Source organism: Alosa alosa, chromosome 2 (assembly GCF_017589495.1).
Source record: "Alosa alosa isolate M-15738 ecotype Scorff River chromosome 2, AALO_Geno_1.1, whole genome shotgun sequence".
Taxonomy (NCBI): domain Eukaryota; kingdom Metazoa; phylum Chordata; class Actinopteri; order Clupeiformes; family Clupeidae; genus Alosa; species Alosa alosa.
In genome coordinates this window covers 7,285,204-7,298,763 of record NC_063190.1, presented here as the reverse complement: position 1 = coordinate 7,298,763, position 13,560 = coordinate 7,285,204, and the positions used below count along the sequence as shown (strand labels likewise).

General features: G+C 42.6%; 3 protein-coding genes across 4 annotated transcripts; 1 reads left to right on the top strand and 2 right to left on the bottom strand.

Moving 5' to 3' along the window:
• The first annotated feature begins 34 nt into the window (after nucleotides 1–34).
• Nucleotides 35–1,740, top strand: ift22 (intraflagellar transport 22 homolog (Chlamydomonas)). The gene is made up of 5 exons (XM_048237982.1): nucleotides 35–430; nucleotides 595–677; nucleotides 768–857; nucleotides 1,010–1,212; nucleotides 1,415–1,740. Exons 1-5 carry the CDS (start codon nucleotides 392–394, stop codon nucleotides 1,561–1,563), a joined length of 564 nt encoding a protein of 187 aa, XP_048093939.1. The 5' UTR covers nucleotides 35–391; the 3' UTR covers nucleotides 1,564–1,740.
• Nucleotides 1,741–1,801: 61 nt separating this feature from the next.
• On the bottom strand, nucleotides 1,802–5,803 carry atp5l (ATP synthase, H+ transporting, mitochondrial F0 complex, subunit g). Its single transcript, XM_048237984.1, has 3 exons — nucleotides 5,683–5,803; nucleotides 4,757–4,917; nucleotides 1,802–2,001 (listed from the first exon to the last, which is right to left on the bottom strand). The coding sequence occupies exons 1-3, from the start codon at nucleotides 5,732–5,734 to the stop codon at nucleotides 1,903–1,905; spliced, it is 312 nt and encodes a 103-aa protein (XP_048093941.1). The 5' UTR covers nucleotides 5,735–5,803; the 3' UTR covers nucleotides 1,802–1,902.
• Nucleotides 5,804–7,249: 1,446 nt separating this feature from the next.
• On the bottom strand, nucleotides 7,250–13,354 carry pdzd3b (PDZ domain containing 3b). 2 transcript variants are annotated; one of them, XM_048236788.1, is made up of 10 exons: nucleotides 13,224–13,354; nucleotides 12,036–12,063; nucleotides 11,471–11,535; nucleotides 10,923–11,134; nucleotides 10,199–10,403; nucleotides 9,881–10,017; nucleotides 9,584–9,785; nucleotides 8,933–9,129; nucleotides 8,404–8,515; nucleotides 7,250–8,066 (listed from the first exon to the last, which is right to left on the bottom strand). In XM_048236788.1, the coding sequence occupies exons 2-10, from the start codon at nucleotides 12,047–12,049 to the stop codon at nucleotides 7,951–7,953; spliced, it is 1,260 nt and encodes a 419-aa protein (XP_048092745.1). In that variant the 5' UTR covers nucleotides 12,050–12,063; nucleotides 13,224–13,354; the 3' UTR covers nucleotides 7,250–7,950. The 2 variants fall into 2 exon arrangements, with proteins under 2 accessions (XP_048092745.1, XP_048092737.1); XM_048236780.1 differs by having other exon boundaries at nucleotides 8,300–8,515; nucleotides 13,224–13,350.
• Between the last annotated feature and the right edge of the window lie 206 nt (nucleotides 13,355–13,560).

The window sequence follows — 13,560 nt, the reverse complement described above, 5'->3', positions numbered from 1 at the left end:
TCGTGTTTTTTCGCCGCGCCCATTGGCTACTGCTTAGCAACGATGCTGTTGACGTTGCTAGCAAGTCAACTTAGCTTGCTCGAGCGTTAGCCAGAGCTGACACCTTTATATGTGTTATTCAGCTTTAACCTATTTATTTTAATTGGACATCATCGATATATATTGTCTTATTTTTTTAGCTTAATTATTTGTCTCATTCTGTGCATATCCAGGGAATTCCTTTACGAGGTTGTCGGAAGAGAAGTGTGTCGTTGTAGCTAGCACGTAGGTCTGTTGACAAAAACTTTATCGATACAACGCATAGCCTCTAGCTCTAGACTGTAAAAGATACAACGTTGCGGGTTCCCATAGAATAATGCTAGTCGCCTAGGTTTCTTTTTTTACACAAAAAATGTTCAAGACAAAGATTCTTATTATCGGTCCAAGTGAGGTAAGTTAAAACACCATTACCCACTGTTGTCAATGTGTTAATGTTAGACGTTAGTTCTTGTTCAAACATTGGATTCTTAATGTTCGCCTAACTTGGATATTCATTTGTTTCATTTCTTGGTTGAAATTTAGTTGTATGAATAGTTTTTTTGTTTGCCATTTTAGAGTGGAAAGACTGTATTAGCCAATTTCTTATCGGACACAGTGGAGACTATTGGGGGCGATTACAGTCCAACACAAGGTGTCAGGTAAAGTAAATGGCATGCGTGTTCACCAGTCCTGTAACTGATTTAATGTATTAGCCTTACACGACAATCCTTTAATCCTTTTTCAAATAGGATACTTGAGTTTGAATCACAGAACCATGGAAGCGGAGACAGAGACTCCTCTTGTGAGGTGGAATTGTGGGACTGTGGAGGAGACTTCAAGTGAGTAGGAATTGTCCCAAAGTTCCATTCTGCTAGCCCTGGAAGCAAATGTAATTTGCTGCCGCTAGGGTGCGTCTAGATTTCTAGGCTACCATTCTGCTGCTTTAAAACGTCAACTAACCATTTAATATTCTGCCACGTTTCTGGACTAGGTTCGAGTCTTGTTGGCCTGCGCTGATGAAGGATTCCAATGGTGTGGTTATTGTGTTTAATGATGATGTGCCCAGCCATATCAATGAAGTAGAGACCTGGCACTCAACATTTGTTGCCTCGCAGGGACTTCGGGAGAATCAGTGCCTTTTACTTGTCCATCACAAGCCTGGAAGCAGTGCGAATGCTTCTCCTCCACCACTAGGTAATATGGCATATACTAGATAGACTAGTGTCATGTGCAAGAGGTATTACACAATATTTTCCTGAATTATCTCTATGACAAAGTATTTATTCTCCTTGAAGGGACATGCATCTACTTAACACCATAATCAAAAATTGTGTTTGGAGAATGTTGTCTTCAGATAGCAAATGCAAAAATTGTGATGCTGGCGTTTTGTGTGCAGCACCAAATCTAAGCAAGCTGCAACTCATTCACTCTAATTTGGAAGAGGACCCTGAGGATGTGCGGCAGGAGTTTCGCCGATTTTTGGGGGGTGTTGTGAAGACGATGTCTGAAAACCGAGACAATTTGGAAATGTCAATCTTCACCTGAACACTTATGGTCATGTCTTGTTAATACCATGGAGTTAACTGCTCATACTTATCACACCTGGAAACGGTTTTGAAACTTGTTTTCCCTTAGGATCTGTACATAGATATGCACATAAATTGTTACTTGTAAAATATTGCTTTTTATCAGTGAATGTTCAATAAACTATTCTCTACAAAATGTCTGACCATATGTTGTTGCCACAACAATGCCTGTTGTAATTGGAAGGAGCAGCCAGAAGTGTTCTTAAACAATACATCTCTTTATTGTGTTACCAGAGGTTTTAACTGGACATGGAGGGCTTATACAAGCACTATAAACAGACATTGGACAATCCTAAATTTACACATCGTATCCAACGATGCCCCTCTTTCCGATGCATTCACCGATGTAGAACCACATCAAGACTTCTGTAGCCACCAAACCGTTCCTCATTGCGTCCTGTCAAAATCACATATAAAAAAAATGCATTACGCATTATGTCCAAAGATACAGAATTTATGGGACAACAAGATTGTTACTGATGTTTCTCATAGCCATGTGTTGGTACCTTCAAAACTGGATCATTCCATTTGTATACTGCACAATCGCCTCAAACACCCCTCATAGTGACGTGCATTAAAAATACAGAATTCACAGAGGCACATTTTAAGTAGCCAGCCAACCAATCTAGCTAGTTAGTGTGTGCAGCAGCACTTGCTCAGAAACAAAAATATACAGTGGGGGTTTGTTGGTTAGGATGAGATTGTTGGTAGTGGGATAATTGGTTTCCTGAATAATATTCAATCCAAGAGTGTTGCTCAAATACTTTTTACTCTCTCTTCTCAAACAATTTTAACTGTTCTTAATTTCAGAAATATCAGCTAGTTAAAGGTAAACTATGCAGTATTGGCAATTTCCTTACTGTTTTTGCTTCTTTTTCGCTGGCTCTGTCATAACGAATGTCTGAGAAACTCCATCGCTACCTTTTTCTAGCCGGTGCCTGGCGTGTATGTGTATTTGTGCTCTTGGGTGCTCCTTGTTGGTGCCCCCCCAATCCCAATCCTCCCCCACCTTTCTTATGCAGCCCTTGCCACTTAATCTACTAAACCCCTCTTCTACTGCAATTTTTACCCCCCATAAATGCACAAATAGGCTGACACCAGCCATAATTTCACTGCATTTCTTACTTCCAGTAACTATATGCATGTGACAAACTTCCTTGTATCTGAATGCAGTAAAGCAATTTGTTACACTTGTTATACTTCCTGACACTGAGGCCGTCGGCCCACAGTTGCAAGGGTGGTTTTTCCGCTCACAGGCGCTAGGGGGAAACGAGACGGCCACCATTCAACCCGAAAAAAAAGTCATATAACCATTCCTATGACTCCGAAGGCAAATTAAGATAAAAAATTGCATATTAAGCTAATAAAACCTGCATAGTGTGTCTTTAATGCTAACTGAGACTACCTTCAAGGAAGCACTTCAAGTGCCTATTGCTTACATATTTTGCAGGCTGTAATAATACATGTATTGCATTTTTCCCCATAACAACTTGCAAGACCTACATGGGTAAATTGGCTATTGCTATTATAGCTCTATGTGACCACTCGTTTTGGTTTTAGGCCTAGTATAATCTCAGAAGTCTGATATTACTCATATGGTAGTGGTAAAGTAAAGTGGTGAAGAAAAGTGCATTTTAAAGCAAAAATAACAACTAGAGTATACAGGGTGCTTGTCATTTTCCAAAAGAAAAATCCCCTAAAAAATTCTGATTAAAACAAGATCAAATTATAAGGCAGGTATAAAAAGAACCCTTTCTGTACTTTAACAGTGGAGAGGGCCCCTACAGACAAACCAAAGTAATTTTAAAAATTGATCACAGAAGCATGATATGTTGAGCCATGTCAGTGGCTTAAGGTAGCAATTTACTTCCACATAGCAAGCCTGCCCCAAAGGCTATCGCCACATGCTTTTTCGATGTAAATGCATATTCCAATCTAACTTAAAACTACTGACATTTTGGTGACCACCGAAATTTAACAATGTTGACCGTGGCCTGCAGTGGTAACTAATATTTTGCACTAAACCCTGCGGCAAGCGCAGCGTATGCCGCTTCCTATCTGAAAGCCCCATGATGCCTCTGAACGATAACCATAATAAAGATATCAGTAATACCCTACAGTATGGTGTACGCCTGACTGAGAGTGTTTCCAATACAATGACTTATTTGTGGAAGCCCACCACAATAAACATTTACCACCACACAATGATTTTCTATGTTGTACTATTTAAATGCTCTCTCTTCCTCCTATTAAGTTATGTGCAAGCATATAAGAAGCAGTATCCCTACGCTAACGTTAGAATACTGTTGGGTTGTTGAGAATAGCACGTAAAGCTACTTGTCAATATCGACTTCTTGTGCAAAGCAAGTATAACTAGGCTATTCATTTTATTGACTCCCGACACAGAATGTTTGTTCAATACCCCCTCTCCCCTAGCCTAGAAATCTAGACGCGCCCCTAGCGGCAGCAAATTACATTCGTTGGCTTGTGAGCTCCAGAAATCGAAACTTAATCAGGACATTGAAATCGTGTATAGAGTCGTTTGGTGGGCTTAACATAATGATTGATGGCAGAGTTGCAACGATTTGGCTTGAATTCCCTGCTACTTGAAAACAAATATCCTATTGTGTCCTATTGCGTGCAGAGGGAATTTGAAAGACAACTGATTATCCCGCCCCTCGGACTGAGCACTGCGAACGGTGAGTGCCCAGACCTACATTTTTATGTGGGTCTGGCTCGCCAGGCTACCTCTCCCCTTCACCTACCACCACAAATACAATTCAATTCTGTGGGAAACACTGTGCCATGTATGTGTTGTGCAGAATATTAACCATATTATATTATATTAGACAAACAAGTAAGCAGTGCAAGTCTTCAGTTGACTGAAGCACGCACCTGCGTTGCACTGTCCTGGTTCCTTGCACACCCTGAAGGGTTGACCCCCAATTGTCATTCCCTAATTTGCACTCTGGCATAAGTACAATGTTTCAACTATATAATTAGACAGGTTCCAAGGACATGTTTAAAAATTACACTAATTTGTCAACAACTGACAGCATGATTGCCTTGAGCATCAACTACACCTGTTTAACTGAGATTAGATGGTGCCTTCAAACTGACTATGCACAACACGTTTGGTTCGATATACATACCCTGACTGTGGTCTGACCGAGACGTCCTGACTGGAACCCTGTGACGATGTCCTTGAGCCCTCCGATGGCCTTGGGGATCTCAGCTGGTGAGGGAGGCACCAGCTCGACGCGAGCGTAATGCCAGAAGGTTGCTAGCCGGGGTTTGGCGGCGGCAGCAGCAGCTGAAAGGACACATGTAAACTTGATGTTCATCAGTGAAGAACGTAACATGAAGTTTACAAGATGACACAAGCTATCCGTCTGGTGTTACAAAGCCAAACAGGTTGCAGCCAACGACCAATAATTCTCTTAGAACATACTCACTCCCTGAGAACATACTTAGAACAAACACAGGAAACCTTTACTTGCAATAGTAAATTAACGTTAACGTGAGCTAAAGTCCAGTAGCAAACTAGCTCGCATAGCTAGTTAAATGAATTAACCAAGCTAACATCTCTAAATACAATGGGGTTTTAAGCAATGAATGAGCCCATTTCTGAGATATATTTCTTAAATGAGTTTACGGAAATCTTTAACAAATGTTAACCTATTTAAACAAGCAGCATGGTTCAATTTTGAGCACACTCTGACAGTTAGCGTTAACGTTACACATTTGACACAAACCTCGAGTTAGCCTCGCGAGCTGCAGGGGTTAGCAAGATTGTTCGCAACATAACGTTTCTTGACATCACATTGCATTAGTTTTTTTTAAATTTATTTTCACAATCTGCGAACATTTAAGAGCTAACTATTAAGTCAACACAGTATCTAACTATCCACTTGGTGCAAATACCTCTTAGCACTGTTTCAACGAAGTCGTTGTCGTTAGCAAACAAGTCACACTACAGTTTATTAGCTACAGTACGGACAAGCTATATCTTTAGACTATGCCGTTTTTGTCATTTATATCTTGCTTTGCACTAACTACCATGTATTATAACTCTTACCGCTGGCCAGTGTTGGGATTTTCGCCACTAATTTCTGCACTGCTTGTGCCATGATGTTCAATTCAGCTGTCCCCGTCGAAAGAAATAGCTGAATGTCACCTCCAATGTGAAGGACCCAAGAAAATAGTTGCTTAAATAGATGCCTGACTGTAAATCACAAAAGCCTGACTACATTGAATCTTACCATATTTGATTGAAATAGTTTTATGCTCATTTTCATTGTCTGTATTCCAGCATATTTTAATTTAAACGTTTAATGAGGTTTTATGAGTTTAATGAGTATTTCGAACAATTGGCATGGTCTGGCAATGTCGTGGAGAGATACTGTAGAGAAAGACATCAGGCAAGCAGCAGAGGCTGTAGTAACTTGGCCCCGGTGATAGTGCAGTTGGGTTGGGCCCAACTGTAGTAGTGTGATGAAATGATGTAAGAAATAGCAGTGATGAGGGAGACGGTTGTGATCATCAATAAGACAATTGTGTCTTTACACGATAGGGTCTATCGCAGCCACCACACTTAGCAGGAGTTACATGCTGCTCCTTATGTGAAGTGGCTGGCATAGAAGTCACTCCCCTTAGACGTCTTCAACTGAGGGCAGAGCTGCATGATTCAGACCTGTTGACTTCACTGGGTCTTCAAGTGGGCACCCCACTTCACCGGTGTTTCGTCAACTAGCCCACGACACCTCAATGGGGCTTGACAGCAGAACCAGCCTCCTGGAACTATTCCCTTCACCACTCAGCTCTGACCCCCACCCTCTCTGCCAGCCTGGTTTAGCCACCGCACACTCCTTTAGCCACAGCCATCTGGATGCTGTCTCTGCCTGTTTTGAAATGTTGTTTACCAGGTTCTTGCGGGTTGCTCCTTTCACCCCAAGCACCCCCAATGCTCTCCAAAGTGACTGACCCGGGAACCCCCTGCAACCCACCTCCATCGGTAGATTCCAGGCTCTCCAGCCCCTCTGCTGACTCTCAGAGATGAGGGACTGATACTTCCCCAGCTTGCGTTCATGTGCTTCCTCAATCCTTTCCTCCCATGGTACCATCAGCTCTATTAGGGCCACCTGCCTTGTTGCTTATTAGGACCAGAGCACAATATCTGGTCGGAGGCTGGTGACGGCAATCTCCTCTGGAAACTTGAGTTGCCTTCCAAGGTCAACTCATCTCCCAGTCCACTGTCGTACCAAGGATCCCTGAACATCTGTCCTACTTGCCTGCCTTTTAATCTTCTAAAGCTCAGTATTTATAGCAGACTAGAAAACAGTCGTAGGTTATTTATGCCGCTATATTTTGTGGGTTATTTTATGTAAAAACACTTCAGTGGTCATTGTCATTGAATGTTGTTCGCCTATTTTCAATCAGTCAGTGCAGCAAAGTTCTGGAGAAAAAAGAAGCCATCTGAATAGCCTATACAATAATAAATACTAGAGGGCACCATACATTTAAGTCTATATAAAAAGCAAGATAATCAGGACTACTGGGCTGGGACATATTTAATGTAGGATTGGCTGAAACCAAATCAAACATGTTTGGCTATTAGCCCACAGGAAAGATACCAAGACAATGGAAACAGAACATAATATTTATTGGGAGAAGGTATTCTAAACATAAACATTTAATTAAAACAACATTGAAACTTTAAATGCAGTAGTAATATACAGATACATGTAGGCTATATGAAAAGATATAATTATCTTTGAAACATTTCAGATCAATAAAACACACTTGGTATTTTAATCAACTGGAGATTGTGTTTTATCAAAAATACTGATGAGGTTAGAATCTATTTGTATTTTGAAATATTACAATGGAACTTTCTTGAAGCAGGCAACAATCTAGTGCATAGGTCAACATCTGCAAATGTGCAACATCTATGATATGGAGTGATACATACTATAGTTCTAAATTCAATTTATTTCTAAATTATGTGCTGTGCAAATTCAGGCAGTCTTGAAACAAGGACTCTTTAACTTTAACATAGCATAAACCGTTCTGAAAGGTATGAAATATGGCTACCGAGTCCTTTGAATATGCAGACTTCGTTCAGAATGTCAGAGGAAACATACCTTATGACTCAAAGTATGAACACATTTTTTAAAACCAACTGTCTCGTTAAAAATATAATAACTGTAGGGTGCATACTTAATTAGTGCATGTTAATTAAGAGCCATTAGCTGTCTGTTCGGCTGTGACGACATTCCTGCTCTGCAGCAGCTTCTCGTATCCCAGGGGCTCCACGACCAGCAGAGAGAGAGAATCACCAGCCTCTTTAATAAGCACAATCACATCCTCCAGATACTCCTCCTCCACGTTTGTTCCATTCACCTCCATCACCACATCCCCTTTCAGCAGCCCAGCTTTCCCCCCAGGTCCCTCTGCCGCTACCTGCAGGGAACAAGACAGGGGATACTGCAATGTCATAAAATGTTCAACACATATTAATGACTTTTATAAGTTTGTAAAATTAGTTTAGACATTTAAACATTTTTCCATCTTTTGCCAGTTGAAATGTGCAGTATAAATTATGGGGGCTCCGCTAGGCAGCTTGCAGTGGCTCACTAAGGTTGCGATCCATGTAAGCTTCCATCGTTTTGTGTGGGTCTGGATCAGTGCAGTACCTGACTGATGTAGGTTCCCGGTTTCTGGAGAACGCATCCCAAGTGGAAGCCATAGCCGCTGGGACCCTTACTGAGGACACAGACCCTGGGCTTGGGAGGCTCACCTGCTGGGGCACACTGAGGGTCACTGCAGTGGTCAGCAGTCTGTTGGAGTTCAGCACTTTCACTCGGCTCAGCAGATGTGTCTTCATAAAAGAGTAATGGTGAAAGACCAAGCTGTGGAGAGAAAGACGCAGAATAAGTGTTGTAATGGTCTGTCTATCTATCTGTCTGTCTATCTAAATATCTTTGACGTGAAGACAAAACATGACATTTGAGGTTATCATCTTGGGCTTTTGGAAGCACTGATCAACATTTGTTCACCATTTTATTGATGCAACTAATCAATTAATCAAGAAAATAATTGACAGATTAATCGGCTATGAAAGTAATCTTTAATTACAGGTCATATACTTCAAATGACCAGACAAGGTCGAGGGTCACCATATCTTGGTCCTACATCCTAATTCAGATCTGGCTGTTTTTGGTTTGATTTCGCGCGAAGGTCAAGGTCTGCTCTGCAGTGGCCTGCCTGGCCTGGTTTTTCTTTGGGCCTTTTCTTTCAGTGCATCAGATCAATATTATGGTGCCTACCCTTGTAAAGAAATCCTGTCCTTGTAGGCTAATGATGGTCAGTGTGACCTGCTGGCCACTCTGACGTATCCTGTTGACGACATCATTGTGCTTCAAATTTGTGATGAGTTCCTCATTGACCTCCAGCAGTATCTCCCCTTCCTGTATCCCTGCTCGCTCTGCTGGGCTGTCAGGGTCCACCTCACGCAGCACATGTACTGTGAACAGTCATGCATACAGGTTGCAGGTTAAACAAAGATTGATTTCAGTACATAGACATGACAGACAGACAAACAGCAATTACATTTTAGTTCAATTCTATAGATTTATATTATAGTATAATATTAACAATAGACACAGGGCCCTAATTTGTTTAGTACAAAGGCTGTAAGCAAGTACTCGCACATGAAATACATAATGTGAGCATTGAGCTGACTCATCAATGTTTGCGCATCAATATCTTGCCCATGGTGTTAAACTAGCAAATATATTTTGTCTAGTTATTAAATTAGCTTTAGTTAGACTTAAGACTTTCCACTTTGCCCATCTGATCAATCAAATTAAGGTCCACAGTCTCAAAGCACTTTGAAAGTCCTAGGCCTGAACCTTGACATGAAGCTTGTCTTGGTGTTGTGCTGTCCAAATGTGTTTGCTTGGTGCTGTGTTCCTTACTGTTGTGTTTGGAGGGCGTTTTCTCCAGTCTCAGCAGGAAGCCGTATCCTTCAGGGGCCTGGACAAGGTGCAACTTTCGGGGCTTGTGTGGCAGATTGTGAGCGACGGCCATCGAGGGGAGAATGGGCATCCGGCGACTCACGTAGGTCTGCTCACTTTTGCTGTCAATCACCAGGACTGTCATATGATCACATTTCTTCACCTGGCAGCATGGGGTGAAAGGTCACCATAGAACACATTTACTGTATATACAGTGGACTGAAACGTCCATTTTTGATGCCCCAAACCAGGTCTTACCATTTTGCTGATGGCTGAGTGAGAGAGTTCAGACACGGTGGCGCCGTCCAGCCAAATCAGGTGGTCACCCTTGCACACGCCTGCCTTTTCAGCCGGACCCCCACTGGATGGGCTCATAGAAAACTTCCCCTTCTCCCCTTCACAGCAATAGAAATGATAATAGAAATGGTAGAAATCCCCACATGAAGGACACCCAAAGTGTCCTAATACTATTCCTTCAAATGAGCTGTAAGCATATCCATCTCTGTCTGTGATTACAGCTGCACACGCTAGGGGTACAGAGATCAAGGCCTCTCTTAGCTAGTATGTGGGTCCTACCCTCTATGGGGAGAATCCTGAGCCCAAGGCCCTGACTGGAGTCTCTGGCGATGTGGCAGAGACGGGGTGGGTCCCAGTCCTCTCCTCGCTGGGCTCTGGCCAGTGCTTTGAGGTCACAGCCCTGAGCCACGGCCTGATCGTACGCCTTTCCATCCAACAGCAGGAGACACAACTGTGTCCCGCTTATGTGGATCTTCCTTGCCACCTTATTAGGAGAGGGGGGAAATGGACAGCCAGGATAAAATCAGGAAGGGAGTTAATGGGTTTCACTGACCTCTGAAGACTGGAATCAGTCCCCACCACTATTGTTTGATCAGGTTTCATAGGAACTTCTGTCCTCCACTGACACAGCTTCCACTTCTCTATCGGTCTCTCTCTCTCTCTCTAATGCAGGGGTTTCCAACCTTTTCTGTCAGGTGACCCTATTTTGATGTCACAAAACGTTGGCGACCCCAATCATTCACATGTTACATGCAACTCATCTCTGCTGTAACAGGCAGTCTTGATTTTCAAGCATGATTACATCAATCAAAAATCTCATGCAGGCTGTCTAAGTTTATTTAGTACGTAGCTAGATTGTAATGAAGGATCCATATTAGTTTCATGAGGTGCATGTATTGCAATGTAATGGTCAATTTTAAGATAATTTTAAGACCTCCCACCACCTTCTCTCTCTCTATCTATCTCTCTCTCTCTCTCTCTCTCTCTCTCTCTTTCTCACCTCCTCAGTATGTTTTGCGTCATCCAAGAAGCTCTCGTTGACCTCCAGAAGCCGGTCCCCATCTTTCACCCCGTTCCGCTCGGCCACCCCCCACGGGGTCACCTGCCGGACCACGTGACCCAGGAGGCCCCTCTCCACACGCAGGTGGAAGGCGAAGCTCTCGCTCTCCTCCCGTTTCAAAATACACAAGCGGGGCGTCGGGGTTACAACAGCCTCTGAAGGAAAAGTGACGAGAATTCTGTGGATTTGTCTAACTTCATGTGGTTTGTTTTTGGTCATGTAGTGCATGAGGCGATTTGAAGAGGACACAGATCTGCCGTCAGGAGGGTTCATATGGTACAATTGACCACCCAAGGGTCCAGGGAGGGGGCGCTCATGGAAAGGTCTGTGTTCTACTGGTTGTGCTGGAGTGTGTATGGATAAGGGGCCTAATTTGGTACATTTTGTCCATCCATAATTTGTAGCAGCTGGTTTAGGAGGGAGTAAGTTATAAAAGATATGAAATCGCAATGAATCTGTTTCATGTGCTTGCACTTCAACCCTGCACATACCTGACTCAGCCACTTCAGTCATTGCTGGGTTGTCAATTCCCTCCTTTGGGTTGAAGGTGAATTTGCTGAAAGAGAGTTTATGGATTTCACGTGTGTCCAATTCTTTGAAAAATGTTCAGTAAATGTACAGTACTGGTGAGACAACATACAGTAATGAATAAGCATAATAATCAGCATTTTTACACCTACAGATTATGTTTATAACCTTGTGTTAAAGTTACTCAAAACACTTGGGGACTTTATGTTATTGATCTTCAATGGAACAACAAAGTACAAGGCAGATAATGGTTGTGCTTGATCCAGCATGTGGAGTCTTATCACTACGATTTGGGTGCTCAACCAATAGCGTTAGCACCGGTCAAAGATAGCCGAACCAGATAGCCAGGCCATGGAAGGTTTCTCAGGACTTTGGCCAGGTGTTCCGTTGTATAATTGTCTGTTATGTTCCAATACGTTTTCACTATTGTATCAATATCATTTCAGTCTTTCTCATATGTATGATCACAGAAGCAGCAATAGCAACGAGATTCAAATTTCAAGAATATAAAATTTCACTGACACTTACTCAGTCACTTCCATGGTATCTGTCCACTCTGTTGAAACAAAGACATTTCAATGAAAGACGTTCGACCTTGTGAAAGGAACTCTTCAAGTTGGACTAGTATGAAACAGCCGAGTCAAACATATCAGATACTATCACACACAGGCTGCTTTGAGACCGGTGCTGGCTTACTACATCAAGCAGTCTCAAGGTAGGCCTAGTCTTTGTCCTCCCATAAATCAACTAATTAACCATGACCAAAAGTTAATCAGACGTACATTTTTTGATTATGCCCCTTTAACTTTCATCATCTGATGAAAAGGCAAGCCTTATATTTGTTGATTTTAAATGCTATTGTAGTAAAAAAATGGTATGTTTATTTAGAGTGTCTGTAAACAACAAAGCATTCCACCCATCCGTCAGGCTTGTCTGTGTGCATCTCACTGGTTTGGTTTGGTTTGATATGCCCCCACCCCATCAGTGAGAACAGCAGTAGGATCACAGGACTGTGGGCAGTTTTGATTGCACTAATCATGAGGACATTCCTCAGGCCAGAGGTGATGGCTTTCACAGTGTAAACACCCTTTAGCCAATAGTAACAATTGTGGGCTTGGAGATCCTGTCTCTCTGAGTGTCGCAATCAGGGGAACACGCCCCCTATTCAATGTCAGGTTGTGTAAAAATAAACTAAGAAGCAAAATTACCTCATTAGGTAAAAAGTTAAACTCTGCCATTACAGCACAGTTGTAAAAACAAGGTTAACAGCAAGCCCCTCTGAGGAGCATATGTCAAAGAGCCATGGCAGATGCCATGATTGTTTAGCATCAGGTTAGCTTGTGTTTACTTTTCCTCTCCATAAACCTGCAGGACCAGGTCACAAAGCTAATATAGTGGTATAAATAAAGCTCTGACATGGTTTGAACAGCTCTCGCTGCAGGGAAACAGGACTATCCGACCACAACAGAGAACAATGAGGACAACAGACGAGAGTATACGTTGTATGTGAGTTGCTATGCCCTAAGAAACAGGGTAAACTATTTACAGTTTCATGGCATCTGAGGATTTAAGGTGTGAACACATGAAGATACTGTGCTCACAGAAAGAGAAAATGCAAGAGACAATAGGCACTGTTATGAAGAGGAAGTGAAACGGCATTGAAGTGTCCAATTGATAATACAGAGAGAGAGAGAGAGAGAGGGAGAGAGACTGTACCTGGAGTGTCATTGCAGGCCTCTCTGCTGGCTCCTCTGTCTGTGTGTGTGTGTGGGTGTGTGTGTGGGTGTGTGTGTGAAGGGCAGGGGCAGTGAGTGTTATGAGGCTAAGATAGCAGGAGTAACATTTCAGGCCTCAGATAGGCGGGCCCCCTCTCTCCGTCACCTCCACTGATCCAACCCCTCCTCCTTCCTCCTCTCTCTCTCCTTATGTAGAAAAAAACCCTGCACAGGTTTAATGTTTAATCTGTGCTATTTAGGAGAGACTTATCACGTCTTCCCAACACACTCCCTTTGTGCACACAAACTGACCCCCACACACACACACACACACACCT

Excerpts from the sequence above, each read along its gene's own strand:
- ift22 (XM_048237982.1), top strand. The coding sequence starts at position 392 with ATGTTCAAGACAAAGATTCTTATTATCGGTCCAAGTGAG. Across the intron at positions 678-767 it reads AGTCCAACACAAGGTGTCAG|GATACTTGAGTTTGAATCAC; the intron begins GTAAAGTAAATG and ends TTTTTCAAATAG. Across the intron at positions 1,213-1,414 it reads TGCTTCTCCTCCACCACTAG|CACCAAATCTAAGCAAGCTG; the intron begins GTAATATGGCAT and ends TTTTGTGTGCAG.
- atp5l (XM_048237984.1), bottom strand. The coding sequence starts at position 5,734 with ATGGCACAAGCAGTGCAGAAATTAGTGGCGAAAATCCCAACACTGGCC. Across the intron at positions 4,918-5,682 it reads AATCCCAACACTGGCCAGCG|CTGCTGCTGCCGCCGCCAAA; the intron begins GTAAGAGTTATA and ends GTGTCCTTTCAG. Across the intron at positions 2,002-4,756 it reads TCGGTCAGACCACAGTCAGG|GACGCAATGAGGAACGGTTT; the intron begins GTATGTATATCG and ends TGATTTTGACAG.
- pdzd3b (XM_048236780.1), bottom strand. Across the intron at positions 11,135-11,470 it reads GACTGAAGTGGCTGAGTCAG|AGGCTGTTGTAACCCCGACG; the intron begins GTATGTGCAGGG and ends CTTTTCCTTCAG. Across the intron at positions 9,786-9,880 it reads ACTCAGCCATCAGCAAAATG|GTGAAGAAATGTGATCATAT; the intron begins GTAAGACCTGGT and ends CCATGCTGCCAG.